The 18,127-nt window shown below is 36.8% G+C and overlaps 1 protein-coding gene across 10 annotated transcripts in view; it reads right to left on the bottom strand.

Annotated features, from left to right (window-relative positions):
* Map4k3 (mitogen-activated protein kinase kinase kinase kinase 3) overlaps window positions 1–18,127 on the bottom strand; it is a 158,357-nt gene that overhangs the window by 92,525 nt on the left and 47,705 nt on the right. For 8 of the 10 annotated variants that reach the window (XR_002392886.2, XM_013070189.3, XM_004839338.4 and 5 more), the window contains 2 exons: window positions 17,601–17,658; window positions 630–720 (listed from right to left, as the gene is read on the bottom strand). Coding sequence is in view for 7 of the 10 variants with exons in the window: in XM_013070189.3 (XP_012925643.1) it covers window positions 630–720; window positions 17,601–17,658 (149 nt within the window). In the remaining 3 variants the exon portion in view is untranslated. The remainder of the gene's footprint in view (window positions 1–629; window positions 721–17,600; window positions 17,659–18,127) is intronic. The other 2 variants (XM_087216103.1, XM_013070194.3) reach the window with 1 other exon arrangement.

Below are 18,127 nucleotides of genomic sequence, written 5' to 3'. Positions count from 1 at the left end.
CTTGCAGTGATCCTCATGCCTCAGCCTCCCAAGCACTGGGATTACAGGTGTGTGCTACCACACCAGGCAGAAAACAAGGTTTAACTGAGGGGACCCCTATGGAAAATGACATGCGGAACCTGTCTGGGTCCTGCCCAAACAAAACAAGAGGGGCCAAAGTTGCTTTCTAAGATCACTTTAGGGCCTAGAAGAATAAATTACTGAAGTAATTATAGTTCCTAGTCCTTTGAAGAAAATGAAGGAAAGGGATGAGGCGTTCACTTCTGAGGCTAGAAGAACAAAACACACAGAGAGACTTTCAGATAAAAATATTACAGGAACATGTCTATAAGGGGCAACAAATGGTACATTTGGACCTCTACTTCACCATGAAAAGACTAACCATAAAAGTCAGTTTTTTCTTGCAGCCTTCTCACTGAAACCACACCCAGAATTCCCAAGTCCCAAAACTATGATATTGGTTATGGAATTAAGATAATAGGTCATAAGTAAATACCCCATTCATGTGAAAATATCCTACCTTCAAAACATGAAGAAAAGTACAGACCATGGTATCAGAGCTAACTTTATTTTGTTAAATGAATTAAGTCATAGAATCATTATTGCTTTTTGAAATGCAAACAATGTACCTGAGATAGCTTCCAAAATAAGCGACAATATTTGGGTGTTTACAGTCTTTCATCATAATAATTTCTTGCTGCACAACTGCAAAGTCTTCCCCTAGAGTAAAAAACAAGTATGTTGAATATTTAGTAGGTAAGAAAAATTTCAAAATGTTTATTTATTTCAAAACGTAAGATAATTATACTGATGAATAAGTATAATTAATGAGTTATGAAAAAAGCATAACCAGTAAGTTACTAACATTACTTTTAATGACAATTTCAGTCCTGATTTGAGAGAAAGTATGATTGAAAGTATTAGTAGTGATTCAGAGTATGAATTCTAAGCCCAGACTTTCTGGATTCAAATCCTAGCTCTATTCCCCTGCTAAACTGTGTAAACTTGGGCAGATTACTTGACTTCTCTGTGCCAATTTCCTACTCAGTAAAATAGTAATAACCTGTCTTATAGGGCTGATGTAAATGTTAAGTGAATTAATAATACTTGGAACAGTGCCTGGAACAAAGTATGCTCTATACTAGACTCAGAACAATGTATCACCAAGAAATATGTATTACTTTTTCTTCTATTGCTAAATAACATTTATTATAATTTTTTTTGGTACTGGAGATTGAACTCTGGACCTTGCACTTGTGAGGCAGGTGTGGTGCCAGAGCTAAATCCCCGGCCCACTTATTATAATTTTTGTGCAAACAAGTAGTTTAAAGTTAGGGCAGGACTCCTTATACACTGAGTGTGTCAAATATATTTCCACAGGCCCTCGGTAGAGCTGAGAGGCCTACATTAGCAGTACTGGGTTACCAGACGGCCCACATACTCAGTCATATCCTGAATTTAGTGCTTGCCTCCCACTGTGTTAGGATGCAGAATGGCATTATATCTGAGCCTGGTCAGACAATTAGCAAATAATCTCTCTCCTGCAACCTATCCAAATTCTTCAAAACAGGATCGGGCAATCCTATAGCAGAGTCACATGCTGCAACTCCTGAAAGAACACTTGTCATGGAGAGAAACAGAAGTGCAGGGAGTGCAAACGTGGTGAATCAGGGACTGAGCAAAAAGAGAACAAGTGGTAGAGCTCACACATAAACCAAAGTAGCCTGCATTACTAATTCAGATTTTCAAGTAATATATTCTGTGAACAGCCTGATAGAATGTACATAAGTGGCAAAGTAAAAAACAGAAGGATTTACCAGTTACTGTTCAAGTCGTTATGCGATTATGAGAAGCCCAACCTTTCTGGCCTTGGCACTTCCTACGGGGAATATAACCAAGACATGAACTAACTCAGCCTAGATAGAGCCACTTGAACCTGCTATCAAAACCCACCTCACTGTCCCAGTTACCAGGGAAGATGTAAAGGAGAAGAGAAGGCATGTCAGGTTCTCAGTACTGATGTGAGCATAAAATAAAAATTCTCCAATTTGAAAACATAACTTTTATATTCTCAAAAATTCAGATCACTGCACTAGCATCCCTTTATGAGGTCACTTCGATCATTAAGAATCCTGATTTTCAATATATTAAGAAGAAAAGTTAGAAATAATAAAGTCATAATGAGACTAATATCATTTTTCACAGGTATAGTAAATACTTTGGAAATTATTTTGTTTTTTCACCCACACTGAAATTACACATTTTTGTAATCCAATGAAAGGTCATATACATCAGGTATGACCTAGCCAGTGAGCCCATTTTCTTTTGCTGATTAGACGACAGAAGCTCTCCTTCAAAGGGTAGGCCCAAGAGTCATTAGCAGACATCATACAACCTCACAGGGAGCCAACCAAGAATAAAGTTGATCTGTGAAAAGCACTGAGGAGAAACAGGAAAAAAAGAGGGCACTTAATAGCAAAACCACAAGGAGCCTCACCTGCCTCTGTGATTTTCAGATATACCTGTGCATTACCACAAGTCCCTGTATCATTTAAGCCACCTCCAGTAGATTATAACTGTAACTATGACCATCACAAGCTGTATAGGAATCTTTGTGTATATCATAGCCTTTGTCACACCACATCAATGTCTGTGTCTATGTTCTCACTAGAATACAAAGTCTTCCAGAACAGAACTACACCTTAATCATCGAAAGAACAGTTGATTGAATAAATCTACAATAATCTTCTCTGCGATAACTATAAATTGAACCTATCAGCTTTTGGTTTAAATTTACACAATTATCAGCAAACTTTATATAGTAAATAGCTTATTACTCCTTTGATTTCTTTTAAAACTATTAGACGCTCTAAATCTTCAATTACAACTTTTTTCATGAAGTGCTGATTCAAAGTGCAATAATTTTCTCCTATTAAATAATTCCATATCACAACAGGGGCCAAATTAAATTCAATATTTTATGGGGTAAAAATCCATTCAGTTTTTAAAGATAACTGAAAATGTAAATTTAGCAAAAAATAAAAATGTGAAACATTAGTAATCCAAAGACACTAAATGGTTGATTTAAATAATTTTATTCAAAGTTCCTAAGAAATGTATTTCAAAGATGAACGGGTTCAAGAAAAAATTGCTAGAATACTTAATTGGGATACTGTACAGCAGAAGGGTGAACCAGAACCTTTTTCCAATTCTGATAATCTAGGATTTCTTGAAAAAAATTTTAGACACTAAAATGAAAAATTGATCTTCCAGAAGATGTGGCCCCCCAAAAAAGAATGGTGGGGGGCCAGGCAAACTTACAAATAGAGCACCTATTAAATGAACCAAGAAGCAGAAACAGGTGAGACTGCCTCAAACTCAAATCTTGCACAGAAAAGGAAATGATCAGACTAAATATGCAGTCTATAAGATGGGAGAAAATATTTGGAAACCATATATCTGAAAAAGGATAATATCCAAAATATATAAGGAACTCTTGGAACTCAATGGAAAACAAACAACAATCAAATAACTTAATTAAATAATGAACAAAAAGTGTCTGATATATCTTAACCTGATCTAATCACTTCACAATGTATACATATAGTATACATATTGTATGCCCATAAATATACACAATTTTTGTCAATTTTATATTAATAATGCTAAGAATTTTTTTTTTAAATGAGCAAAAGAACTTGAACTGACACTTCTTGGAAGACATACAAATGGCCAACAGGTATATGAGAGATGCCCAACATCATCAATCACTAGAGAAATGCAAGTCTAAACCACAATGAGGTTTTACTTCACACCTGTTAGGATAGTCATTATTTAAACAAAACCAAAATCAAAACCAGAAAAAAAGTGTTTGTGAGGATGTTAAGAAACTGGATCCCTGTGCACTGCTGATAGAAATGTAAAATCATGCAGCTTCTATGGAAAACAGTATGGAGGTTTCTCAAAATATTAATAGCAGTACCATATGATATAGCAAGCCCTCTTATGGTTAGATACCCAAAAGAACTGAAATCAGGATCTGAAAGAGATACTTGTATCCGCTAGTTCATTATGTCATTATTTACAACAGCTAAGAAGTAGAAACAACCCAAACATCTATTAACAAAAAATGGATAAAGAACATACGATACACACACCTGAGTATTATTCAGCCATAAGAAGAAAGAAATCTTGCTGCATGCTAAAACATCAATGGACCTGGAGGACAATGTGCTAAATGAAATAAGTCGATCACAGAAGGACAAATACTGTGGTGATTCTACTTATATGAGGTACTTTAATCAAGACAGAAATGGTTGGAATAGTCATTGCCAGGACTGAGTGAAGAGGAAATAGGGAGTTGATGTTCAGGGGGTACAAATTTCAGTCACGCAAGATTAGAAGTTCTAAAGGTCCATAGTAAAGCATCTTTGTTATAGTTAACAATACGGTACTGTGTACTTGTTAAGAAGATAGGCCTCAAGTTATGTAGTTTTACTATAATAATAAAAGTGTCCTATTGTCAGAGGGAAAATTTAAACTTGGATTACGGAAAACAAACTAAGTCTGTCATGTTCACAGAAACAGAGAGGTGGAAATATATACCTACACACTATGTAAAGGCATTTAAGGTCAGCCTTAATTTAGCTTTAAATATGACACATGATACCATTTAAGATACCTAATTTCTGAACTTCATTTCAATGTGTAGAAACAATAAATGAAATTAACAGTATTTCATTATCCCATGACTAACACCGCAGGGCTATGATTCTTTTAACCAAGCTGTCTCAAATTACCAGAGATCAGGAAATACCCTGAAATCCAACTACCTTAAAATGACAGAGTACAAAATCTAAAAGCTGATTTTTAAAAAGATAAGAAACTGGCTTATATAATTAAGATATATAATTATAACTTTTTCTCCTAGAACCAAAGAACAAGCACTCATGTTTCAGTTTTGGAGTTTGTCAAGCCCTGATTAATACCACACAGATATGCAAAACAAGATCTAATGATTCTATTGACTTCAAAATATTGCAAAATAAATGAAAAAATTATTATAACAGCAGTAGTAGTATTTTTCAAGAATGAGAATGAGGAGTGTGGTTCCAATCAAACACTTTGTCTGATGAAAATAACTCATAGCTTATTTGTTTGATGAGCTTTAAATAATTGCTCATGAATAACAATTTTTAAGTATCACATTTTCATAAACTTACTGACTAAACTTTAAATTTGGGTTCAACAACATGGTCAAGAAGAAATTCCTAGCTGAAACTATCCTAGCAGCAAAAGACCAAAATGTCCTGATTGGTGTGGCAAAGTAGTTTATGTGGGATGATTAGGAATTAGAGAAACCAAGACCCCCAGCTCCAAAAAGAGTCCCTTTTCCTAATGGCCCCTCTCCATGAAATTTTAATGCCACAGATATTCTATATATCGGTTTACCTATTGTGTATATATACATACATACGTGTTTTTTATGCATAAAGAGTAAGATTTTTTCACCCTGAGAAACAAATTCTACCCACTTCGTATGTGAAAGGAATACTTGAGAAAACATTTTCTAGTGCAAACAAATGGGGTCCAGACAGGGCAGAGTGCCTTAATGTGAAATTCTTGACTTATCCTGTGAAGTTTCACTTTCTTACCTGGATCCAACTCATTCTTGAAACTAAATCACTAATCAAATACATATGGTTAGAAATGAGGGAAGAATAAAAATTGCAGACAAACCAAGTAAAAAGTCCTTTGCTGTTTGCTTTTGTAGTCTTGAGTATTGCCACCTTTCAGTGGGTATCCAGTATAGTCAGCCTCAAGTCCTTAATGTGTTCTAATATACTAAAGAGTGGCTAACCAACCCAAGATTAACCTTTGAGGAATATTATCAGGAATGATGTAACAATTACTTTACTCATGATGGATGGCAATAAACACAGGGCACCAGTGAACAAATAAACAGTGGTAGGAATCTACGCAGCACTCAAGGGAAATAGGAGGAGGTGTCAGATAAAATAATTTCCCTAATGACTTGCCACTCTCTGATGAAACATAATGAGGCAGAAAGTGCCTCTCAGTTATCCCTCAGGACAGAAAACTAATGTCAAAAGCTGACAGAAAAGAATATTCATAAAATATAACTGGAGATTCATGGAAAAAGAGTGGAATGAGGACTTACTGGTACCTTGTCACACTTTAAAGTTGTTCTATAATTTAATACATGTTGGTCTCACGGCAACAAAACACAATACCTTATTTTCCCACTCTGAATTTCCCTGCTTACCAATCTCTGTATTTTTCATTGTGTTGGGAAGGAATAGATTTCCCTACTTAGAAGAGTTTCTCCTGTGAATTGTCTATCTAAACATTCAACTATCTGGTTTAGTATCATTTAAATAATTGGTGCTACAAACAATAAATGAGTAATTATAAGTAATTTTAAAATTCTGACTTTAAATCACTAAGAAAGAAGATCCAAGAGATCCATAACATAGACAATTACAAGGCCATATCAGAATCGGAAAGAAAAAGCTGTTAAGTATATTATGTGTGAGCAATACATGTGAGCACCTATACATGAGTCCTGTTCTGCTTGCCAGCTCCTTCATCATTTTTAACTTTCACTCAAAATGAGTCTCAAAAGTTGGCAGTGATCCAGCCCAATCAGGCTTAACAACAAAAGCAAACCTGCAATCTCACAAAATCACGTTTAGTGATCCACTCCACTTAGGAAAACTGCATACTAGAGGTATCTTGGGCTATCTCAACAAACAAGGGAAAAGACAGTTTCTATAAAACAGCAGTCTAAGAACAAGGTGGACCTAAGGTGAAATTAATACAAAGTAGTGCTGGGCCACAAATGAACATAAAGCCCTCTTTTCTTATGAACTAAAAAGTTAAGAGGGGGCCAGGGATTTAGCTCAGTGGTTTTGCTGCCTGCCTCTCAAGCACAAGGTCCCGAGTTCAACCCCCGACTCTAAAAAAAAAAAGTTAAGAGGGATATAGGTGCTGTGCACAAAAACCCCTTATCTGAATCTGGGTTAGAAATCAATACCTTTGTCAGTTACTTTGAGATCTTATCCACCCTTGTCATTGTGTCTACAATAAATATTGTAGACATCCTAATGAGTAGAAGTGGTATCTCACTTGACTCTGATACTCATTTCCCTAGTAACTAATGATGTTGAAAACCTTTTCATGTGTTCATTAGCCACTTGTTTTGCTTGTGTGTGGTGTGTGCGTGCACAGATTAATCCCAGAGCATATGCACTGAGCTATATCTCGAGGCTTTATTTTTTATTTTGAGAGCAATTTTTTTTTTTTGGTACCGGGGATCGAACTCAGGTCCTTGCGCTTGCGAGGCAGGTGGCAGAACCACTGAGCTAAATCCCTGGCCCTCTTATTTTTTATTTTGAGATCATTTTAAGTCACTAAATTGCCAGGCTGGGCTTGAATTTGAAATCTTCCTGTGTCAGCCTCCCAGAATGCTGGGATTACAGGCAGGCACCATCACCTCCAGTTTGTTAATGACATTTTTTTTTTTGACAAAAATTCTTACTTACGGTGTAATACAATTTAACTGGCTTTTCTTTCGTTACTGACACTTCTGGTAAGCATCACCTAACCCAAGATTGCAGAGATATATTCCCATGTTTCCTTATATAACAATTTCAAACTTTCAGTTCTTCTATCTTTTCAGTTCTTTCAGATGTATAATCTGTTTTGAATTAATTTTTGTGTGTGGTGTGTGGTGGCGTCCAATTTCATTGTTTTGCATGTGGATATCCAGTCGCTCCCCTCCCCATTAAAAAGGCAATTCGTTCTTCCACTGAGTTGTTTTGGTATCACATGAAAAGTCAATTGACCATAAAATTAAGGGTTAAGCTCTGGACTCATTTCTGTTTCACTCATCTGTCCCTCCTTGCACCAGTAAGCCTTCCAACAGTGAGTGCTCTTTCAAGACTGGCTCTTCTAGGCCCCTTGCATTTGCACATGAATTCAAGGAACAGCTTGTCAATTTCTACAAAAGAGCAAACTGGTATTTTGATAGAAGCTGTGTTGAATTTATAGGTTAATTTTGGGAGGAATGTCATCTTAACAACATTAAGTTTTCCAATCTATTAATAAGAAATATCTTTATACTTATTTAGATCTTCCATTTATTGTAACAATGTATTATAGTTTTCAGAGTAAAAGCCTTGCATATTTTTGAAATAAAAGGCATCCATATTAGAAAGGAAGAAATAAAACTGCATTTGCAGAATATATTATCTTATATGCAGAAAAAACTACCAGGACTGCTAAGTTCAGCAAAGGTACAAGATAAGCATATAAAAATCAACTGTTGTTTCTATACACAGAATGAATATTCTGAAAATTAAGAAAATAATTCTAAATAAAACAGGATCTCGGGCTGGAGATTTAGCTCAGTGGTTCTGCCACCTGCCTCGCAAGCGCAATGTTCTGAGTTCGATCTCCAGTACCAAAAAAACACACAGGATCTCATTGAACTGGTGTTGGGCAACTGCCATAGACAATGCTAATTACAATAACAATTTACAAAAAAGAATAAAATACATAGGTATACATTTAACAAAAGAAATGCAAGACTTGTACACTGAAAACTGCAAAACAAAAATCTCAAGAACAGTACTGTAGCTGGACATGGTGGTGCACACCTGTAAACTCAGCACTTGGGAGGCTGAGGCAGGAAGATTGCCATGAATTTGAGACCAGCCTGGACTACACAGTGAGTTCAAGACCAGCCTGGACTACACAGCAAGACCTTGTCTCAAAATACTAAAAAAATAAAAAAAATTCCGGTGTGTATTCTGCTACCACTGGATGGAATATTTTACAGGTGTCTCTTAGGTCTTGTTAGTTTATACTTATTTCTCCTCTTCCTCCTTTCTTTTGTGTTTCTGGAGACTGGGCCTTGCACATGCTAGGCAAATGCTCTACCACTGACCTACTGCCCCAGCTGAGTTTATATTTATTTTTATTTTCTTGTTGATCTTCTGCCTAGTTCAATCAATTACTGAAAGCAAGGTATTAAAATTTTCATCTATTATTGTTCAGTAGTCTACCCCTTCAACATGCTAATATAGAAGTACAATTTCCTTTCAAGACTATTGCTCTAACAAAGCTTACATATTCTTGATGTTATAATAATTTAATTTCAGAGGTTTTCACATTGAAATATTAGCCTTATTGCAAATTCTGTATACTGTTATGAAAAAGAATGGAAAACAATACTTTCATTTAACCACAAAGCTACAAATAGGTTAATTACTCTTATCCTGCAATTTGCAGCTCCACACTTTTTGACTAATAGAAAGTGTCACAGTACTCAATCTGGACTTAAGTAGCTTTCATCTTTTACCACTTTCTAGCTTTCGTCCTTTACTACTCACTTCTATGCTGAAGCATGTGCGCGTGCGCGCACACACACACATTTGACTTCAAAACTCTCCAGTATGATAGAAAAATAAAATATACCCCAAAACTCTGCAAAAGGAAGGAGGAGGTGGTAAAGAAAAAGTCTTACTGAGCAACCAAAGAGTGTGATTGGATGAAATGTATTTTATGCATATTGTTACTAAAAATTATAAATCTCATTGCTTCTCTTTCATAAGAAGTACATGTGGGTGCGTTCATTATCTATTGGGCTGAAATGTGAGCAGCACCAAAACCAATGAGATGAAATAGACACTTTTTCCACCTTCACTTCTTTCAAATACCTCTTGCCCATTCTCTTCCAAAATTCCAGCCCTGTCCTTGAAGTGCTTGCAATCACAGTGTATCTATCACCTCTTGTCCCTCCACACTGCTGCGTTTCTGGAGATCTTATCAGATACCCATACTACAGCACCTGTTTCATCCTCCCCCTCTCCCATTACTACTTCACTACTTCTTCATTTTTCCATGATCCTCACAAATGATCACTGGAACACTCAGGCCTCCTGAATAACTGGCCTGCTCAGCTACAACAATCCCTACTTCATCCATTCAGTACCCTCAGGAGTATACCTTACATTTTGTCATCCTTCATAAATGTACCACCTTTGTGGCCTGTTCAAATATCCCATTCACATTATCACCTCCACTCTTTCCAGATAAATAACTTTAATTCTTCCATTCCAATAATGTTTCTATCTCAAGACTGATCTCACTGATTCATTTTTACTATTCATTCCACCTTCCTGTTGTTACTTTCCTTCTTACTCAGCTCAGATTCCATGGGTAGGAACTATAACCACTCCTTTACAGACACTCTGTTGTGGTTTGTAAGTCCGTCCCTCCAAAACTCATGCTGAAATGTAACTGCTACCATAACAGGATTATGACGTGGGACCTTTAAGAGGTGATTAAGCTATGAAGGGGTGGGATTAATGCTGCTAAAAAAGGGTGAGGATCCAATCTGGACTCTTTGCCCTTCCACCTTCTGCGACTACATGTGTGCGTGCATGCATGCATGCACGAGTATGTGTGTGTACACACATGCAAGCAATTGTGAGTTCTCTATCCCATGCCACCCCTCGCTACTCTCCACACCAATTCTCCCCACTCCCCCCATGCACAGCACAGACAGCATTCTACAAGAAGGCCCTTGCCAAATGGCAGGGCCTTGATCTTGGCTTTCCTAGCATCCAGAACTGTGGAAAATAAATTTCTGCTCTTTATAAATTAACCAGTCTCAGGTATTCTATTATAAATAAACAGACTAACAAAGTAAAACACATTCATAACTCCCAAGACCTCTCTCCCACTACCATATTTGCCAAGCAAACTACAACAGTATCTCCAACTATCCAATTTCCCTACACTTGCATCTGAATAACAGCTACATACCAGACTGACTTTAAATTAGAATTTCAAATGGACAGACACCTATCAATGCCAGACAAGCCTACTAAATTTATTTATACACCCCCCCCACAGTATATATAGGACAGACAGACTGTGATCAAGACCAAGACCGAGATGAGAAACAAAGACCAAGACAGAGTGAAACAAACTTTGCCATTCTCTAAGATGACTATTTCACATGTTTATCTCTAATTAAATCTCTAGTCATACTTCTGCTTCCGGGGTGATAACCACATCCTATAAGTTGAAAAAGAAAACGGATACGATCAGGTAAGAACCCACCAACCTACCTGCATATGTACTCATGTTGTCTTCTTACAATGAATCAGTTGTCCCTGATCTTAGACCTATACCTTGGTTCCCATCTTCTCAAAGTCTTTATTCCCAGAGTTGTCTTTATTAACTTCTGCAACATCAATCTGTCTTTCTCCACTGGTCATTCCCACTGACACAAAACCCAAGTTAGCATAATGCATGCTAAAACATCCTTCATAAACTGAAGATGGCTTTCTAGCTAATGCTCCACCCCCCATTCTCTCCTTTTCAGCAAAAGGCCTTGACAGCAGACTCTCTTGATATCTCTTCTACTTTGTATTCTTTCCTTAACTAGCTTCACCAGTCTATTTGTACTTGATTCTATGTATTAAACTCAACAAGGCCAAGGCTCAATTTTCAGTCCTTTTCTTCACACAATTCAGCACATCTGACGGTTTACATGCCCTGCTTTCCTAAAATACTTTCTTCCATGGTCTTCCATGGCAAAATACCCATCCAGTATGTTTCCTAGCTAAGCATAACTGGTTGCTTACTCTCAAGTGTTTTTCTGCAGGGCTCCTTCTCCAGAAAACTGCTAATACTGGAATTACCCAAGGTTCTAACCTCAGCCCTGCTTTCTCTTCTCTATACTTTCCTTCCAGGTGATCTCACTCCTTTTCATAACTTTAAGTACCATTTATACTCTGATGACCTTCAAGTTTGTATCTCTCTAATTTAACTTGTGGAGCTCCAGATGCATGTATCAAACTGTCACTGGCTATCTAACAGACATGTAAAAATATATACAACAAAACAGTATTGTTGATTCTACTGACTCCACATTCAGGCCAAAAACTCTCCCAAAGTTTTCCACTGTGTTCCAAATAAAATCTAACCTCCTTACCACAGTACTCAAGGCCATCTTTAATCTTGACCTTACCTAGTTTTTCAACCCCATGTCAATTTGTATTCCTATTGGCTCCCTACCTATTGGCTCCCTATTGCTGGCCTCTGTCCCCAAACTTCTTATGCTCATTCTTATTTCAGAGCACTTGGCTTTTATTACCTGGAATATTCTTCCCCCGAGACTGTCAAATGACTGTTTTTTACAATTATTATTCAAATATCAATCTAAACGTCTTCTATTTTGAGAGGCATCTCCAGACCACAATGCTTGCTAAAGTAGTCCCCACTCACTTTCAACTACATCACCTTATTTTAGGGCATGAGGTTATCTTATTTTCATGATTCCACATTTATCATGTCTCTTTCAACTAAAATCCAAGCTTTTCAAGGATAACACTAATCTGCCTTAGTTAACAATATTTGCCCAGCACCCACACCAATGCCTGGCATCTAGGAGACAATGAATAAATACTAATTACGTAACTGACACAAATGGGCTTTACAAAATATAAAGGCCAGGCTGGGGGTTTAGCTCAGTGGTTCTGCCACCTGCCCTGCAAGCGCAAGGACCGGAGTTCAATCCCCAGTACCAAAAAACAAAACAAAACAACAACAAAAAACAAAATAAAAAGGCCAAAAAGTATATGGGGAAAAGGGAGAGAATATCAAATCACTAGATTGACAGAGATGCTAATTAACAGTTAGAGATCAATTTTTGCTCAATAGTAAACATTTTATTGTAATGAGATCTTTGTAAACAAAGGCATAAAAAAACCCTGGAAATTTCAGGTACAAACTTCCTAGCATACAGTATTCCTAGTATATTTCTTCCTAGAATTTGTCAAAGTGCATATCCTTTGACTAGCTGGAATTTATGATAAAATAATCATGTGTACAAAGACAAAAGACATCCCTATAGGAGATCACTAGGGATTGGTTAAATAACTGATTTATGCAACTGAATACTCTTGCAGCCAACTAAAAGACGGTCGTGTAGAAATATTAACATGGAAAATATTCATGATACACTTTTTCAATGAAAATAAGCAAATGTATACAATAAGCCTATTTACATCTATAAAATACTATACATAGATACATATGTTTGTACCTGTGGGAAGCCTGGCCACACCTGCTACAAGTCTGAGAACAAAGTAAGAAATGGATCACAAAAGCACAAAAAGGTATCATGGCAATTAATTGCTTTTTCCAACAGTAGTTACATCACTTGCTGAATACAAATAATGTCCCTTCCCCTAGCCCGATGGTGGAAATGGTGACAAGCCAGGTGTTCACAGCTGATAGATTTTCATGGCACTGGCCACCCAATGTGGGTCACTTCTGTGAGGCTCTGGGGAAGCACTAGGGAGCTATGCCACGCACTGAATTCTTATCTTATTTATCCTTTGCAATGCTTGTTTATAGGCCTAGCAGTATACAAACAAATTAAGCTGTAGCTGAATGTGTTGTTATGAGGTGAGGCCTGATAGGTGAGTCACAGGGGATACAGTCTATATCTGAAGGGTATAGTTTTGCCCCTGGCTCCTCCCTTGCGTCTCTGCTTCCTGGGTACCCTGAGGTGAGCAGCTTTCCTCCACTATGCACTTCTACCATGCCATTTCTGCCTTGGAGCCAGCCAACGATGAACCAAATCCCCCAAAACCATGAGCCAAATTAAGCCTCTCCTCCCTTAAGTTGTGGCATCAGGTGTTTTGTTCCAGGAATGGGAAAGCCAACAAAAACACAAAAACACCTGGAGAAAATCATGAAAGAGTTGACAATGGTTAAACAAATGATAATAACAAATGACTTTAATGTACCCTTTTGTTTAATTGTATTTTTCTACTTTTATTACAGTGATCAAATATTGCTTTTGCAATTTAAGTCCCTGATGGTTAATCAAAGGATACTTGAGAAAAGCAATATAATTTAAGGCCACAAGAATAAGGAGTCACAATGAGACACCTTTCAACTAACCTTCCACTTAAAACAGTTTGTCAAAATGTCTAAGGTTTTCATTTAGCTCAAATTCACTGTTTTTTTTTTAAGGAAAAAGTACCAATAAGGTGCAAATTCTTAAAACCTATCACATTACACTTGATATTTCAGATTTGATTTTAGCTCAAAAAGTAGAAGACTGGCCAACAAAATTCTAACTTAGAAAAGTGTGAGCCTAGCACTACCCATGAAGTAGTCCTCTCCCCACACTAAATCAAAGCAGATTCTACTCAATCTTCTAGAGCTAATTATCAATTCACAGAAGAGTATATTAAATGATACCGGGATGCAATCCAAAATCCAGGCTACACCAAGGGGAAATTATATATGACAAATGACCAATTTTCTTCAAGAGAAAACTTAAAAGAAAAAAGACAAAAAGAGATAAAAGAAACCTAGAGACATAAAATAAATTTGAGACAAATCAGCTATTTTCAATGTGTGGAACTTATTAGTTAGAAAGAAATTATTATTGTCTAGGACTGCAGGTGTAGCTCAGTAGTAGAGTACTTGCCTACCATACATGAAGCCCTGGGTTTGATCCCCGGCAGCCTTCCCAAATGGCTTTTGCATTGTGGTTATATATTTTAAAATCATGTAATTCATTCACCCAAGTGTACCATCCGATGAAATTCACCCCGTTTTACATTCATCACTGTAACTCAATTTTGGAATATTTCCATTACTTCCATAAGATTCCTCAAGCCCATTAATTGTTAATCTACCCCTCTGCCTGCAACTCACCAGCACACACTAATCCACTTTCCATCTCTACAGATTTGCCTTTTGTTGAACATTTCACATAAAACAATCCCACAATATGTATGCAGTCTCTTGTGTCTAGCTCCTTTCACTAAACACATTTGTTTAGTTCTTCTATGTCATAGCGTGTATCAGCAGTTTTTTAAAATTATAAAATATTATACTGTATGTATATACTGTATGTACATAACATCTTTTGTCTATTCAATCACCAGTTGACTGGCAGTTAAAATGCCTTCAAATTTCGGATATTATGAGTAATACTGCTATGAGTGAGCACTCATGTGAAAGTAGTTGTGTGAGTAGATACACAAGAATGGAACTGCTGAGTCATTATGGAAAATTTTGTCTAACATTTTAGGGAAAGTGTCAAAGTGGTGGCACCATCTTGCACTCCCCTTCAGGAGTGTATGAGGGTTCTTGTCTGTGGTTATGTTTTAAGTTCTTAAGCCCTGGGTATATGTACTAAAATATTAAGGGCTGAGGTGACAGGATATTTGGGATCTAACTCAAAATAAACGTGAGTGGAGGAGGGTAGTTCCTATAGATGAAACATGGTTGCTCACAGCTTGACAACTGTAGCAGTGGTTATAGTAATATCAGACACTTACTATGGTAAGTACTAAATGCATGTTAGCCCATTTAATCCCTATAATCTGAAGAGGAAGCTATTACTAGTATCCTCATTTCAGAGATAAGAAAACAAGAGGTCCAGAAAGCTTACATAATGTGGTCAAGTCCAAACTAGAATCAAAATAGGCCACAAGAGTCTGTGCTCTTAACCACTGGGCCAAACTGACCAACAGGTAAACACTTCTCCCAGGATTCAAGCAAATAAAGACAAAGAAATTAAATATAAAAATTCAAGTGGCTTCTATAGAATGTAAGTAGAAAATCCAATGTTTGGGGCCAGGGATTTAGCTCAGTGGTGCCACCGCCTGCCTCCAAAGTGCAAGGTCCTGAGTTCGATCCCTGGTACCAAAAAAAAAAAAACTCTTGAAAATCCAATGTTAACTAAATGTAAATATATACATATATTTTGTAATAACCCCTCTTATCTCTGGGTGGTACAATGTGAATGATTTTTATTCCTTTTAGTTGTATATTCTACTTTTAATGCACTGATTAATACATTGATATTGAACACCGCAGTGTTAGAAACTGACACCATAACAATTCAAACATTATACAAATCAAAAAATATAATGAATGAATTCTATGTGACAGGCCCTAATCTCAGTGCTGAAGGGAGAAATTTGATTAAAACATGGAGACACAGAAAGGCAAGTCCAGAGTGACAAGTTAGCTGTTTTAAGTGCTGTAGCAGAGCTCCTTCAGGGGAGTCATCTTAATCATTGTGGTGTTTGGGGTGGCTGCCTGAAGGACAAGACATTCACCTGATCTGAGGGATGTACATATATACAAATGACTTCTGACTAGAACCATTTCATCAAATAACATAGTTACTTGATTAAAAATGAAGGCCATGCTCTAAATGCCAAATCTTTAATTTCTCTTCTTACCTCAGATTTCATCAACTTCAAATATCCTTCTTAAATTTCTAAAACTTGAAGAGTGGGAGATTTGAGGAAAACAAAGAAAATTTGTCTTGTAATATTGGAATATAATTAGACTGTACAAAATCTTTAAATATGTATAGTGTTTTTTACTCATTATATTTCAGTGTGGTTTGATCATAAACAACACATTCTTAAAATTTCTTATTAATGGTATTTCTAAAAACTTCACTAATGATCTAAATCAAGGGCAGGCAAACTATAACAATAGGTGGCCTGGTTTTCTAAGAATAGTTTTTCAGCTAAGATTGTTTTTTACATTTTGGGAGGGAAGGAGGGAGTAGGAGGCAAAGAACTGTATACAAGACCATGGCTGACATTAAAATAGTATCTGGCCTTTTACAGAAAATGTTTGCTCACCCCTGAAAAACCTCTGAATGGATTTCTATTCACATCTAGTGGAAAAAAACCTAAAGGTCCTCTAACTGCTGTGGAACTCAGGCTAGACACTAGCACATTTACTTACTTACAGTAGGTGGGAAAAAGGGTAGGAGGAGGTCTCTTGAGAGAATAAGCAAGAGTAAGCAGTTAGTTCAGAAGGATATGGGCTTTGTGGGAGGTAAGGGAATCCAATAGCAGACTACAGCTAACACAGAGAGAATGTGTGGCGTAGTCCCAGGGACTTCAAAATAAGCTGCTCAAGTCAGAAGGTGAGGATTGATATTAATGACACACAGGTGTAAGAGCTAGGTCTACTGAGAAAACTGAGTCTCGGCACCCTGAATCTACATGCCCACATTCACAGAGCAAAAAGGTGGGAGATCAAGAGCTAACCAGTGGTGGTGAACCTATGGCAAGCATGCTGCAACAGGCTGTTTGTTATCACTGAAAGCTCTAAAAGGTTTGCCATCACTGAACTAGACTAAACTCCCAAATCTCAGTTCAGTTCTTCCTAATACATTATGCTGGCCCCTTCCCGCTTCCCACAGGACAATGTTAACCAGGAAATATACCACTATCAGCTGTCACAAGTTAGCACCACTGAGTTCAAAAGGAACCAAGTCTCTTAAGGAGCTCCCCTCCTTTTCCCAGTTATCAGTTATCTTCAGGAAAGAATTGAGCGATGTGTTTTGCTGGTTTTAAGGAGATGGAGGAAAGAGCAGAAAACCAGTTCTACTTCCTAGAAGATGTTGGGGGAAATGAGAGTGCTGACCAAACATCATTAAAATAAGCCTTAAAATATCCAATAACTTTCTATCAATCAGACATATCAAATGTCAAATAATTTACCTGGTTCCAATTTTATCACTTTAATTGCTGCTAATTCACCAGTGTTAACATTCCGTGCCTAAAAAAAAAAGAAAAAAATGATTGTGATAAAAGCTTTCATAAGAACCTTTATAAAATGGCATATTAGCTTAGTGCTTATTTTCAAATACACAGGCATTTTTAGAGCAAAAAATGCAGAAGTGATTTATATTTACAAAGCAAACAGTACTATATCCTTAACAATAAATTTCAGCATTAATTCATGCCTAAACTTAGTACTGGCAATAGTTAATACATAGGCCTTAGTATGTTTGTCCCAGGCACTATTCTGGTACTTATATTAATTCATTTTAATCCTTACACTATGAGGTAGGAACTAACATTACCATGTTGGAAACAAGGAAACAAGCACAGAGAAGGTAAAAATCTTGTCAAGGTCATATACCTGATAAGTTACAGTACTGGGATTCAAATTCCAGAGTCTGAGCCTTTAAGCATTACACTACATAACCATTCATTAAAAAACAGGTAAAGCTTTTGAGTTGATT

Source organism: Heterocephalus glaber, unplaced genomic scaffold, assembly GCF_053883595.1.
Source record: "Heterocephalus glaber isolate CG9 unplaced genomic scaffold, H.glaber_assembly_v1.0 deba00001457, whole genome shotgun sequence".
In the NCBI taxonomy this organism is placed as follows: domain Eukaryota; kingdom Metazoa; phylum Chordata; class Mammalia; order Rodentia; family Bathyergidae; genus Heterocephalus; species Heterocephalus glaber.
The sequence above is the reverse complement of the archived record's forward strand: the minus strand, read 5'-3'. Positions and strand labels throughout refer to the sequence as shown.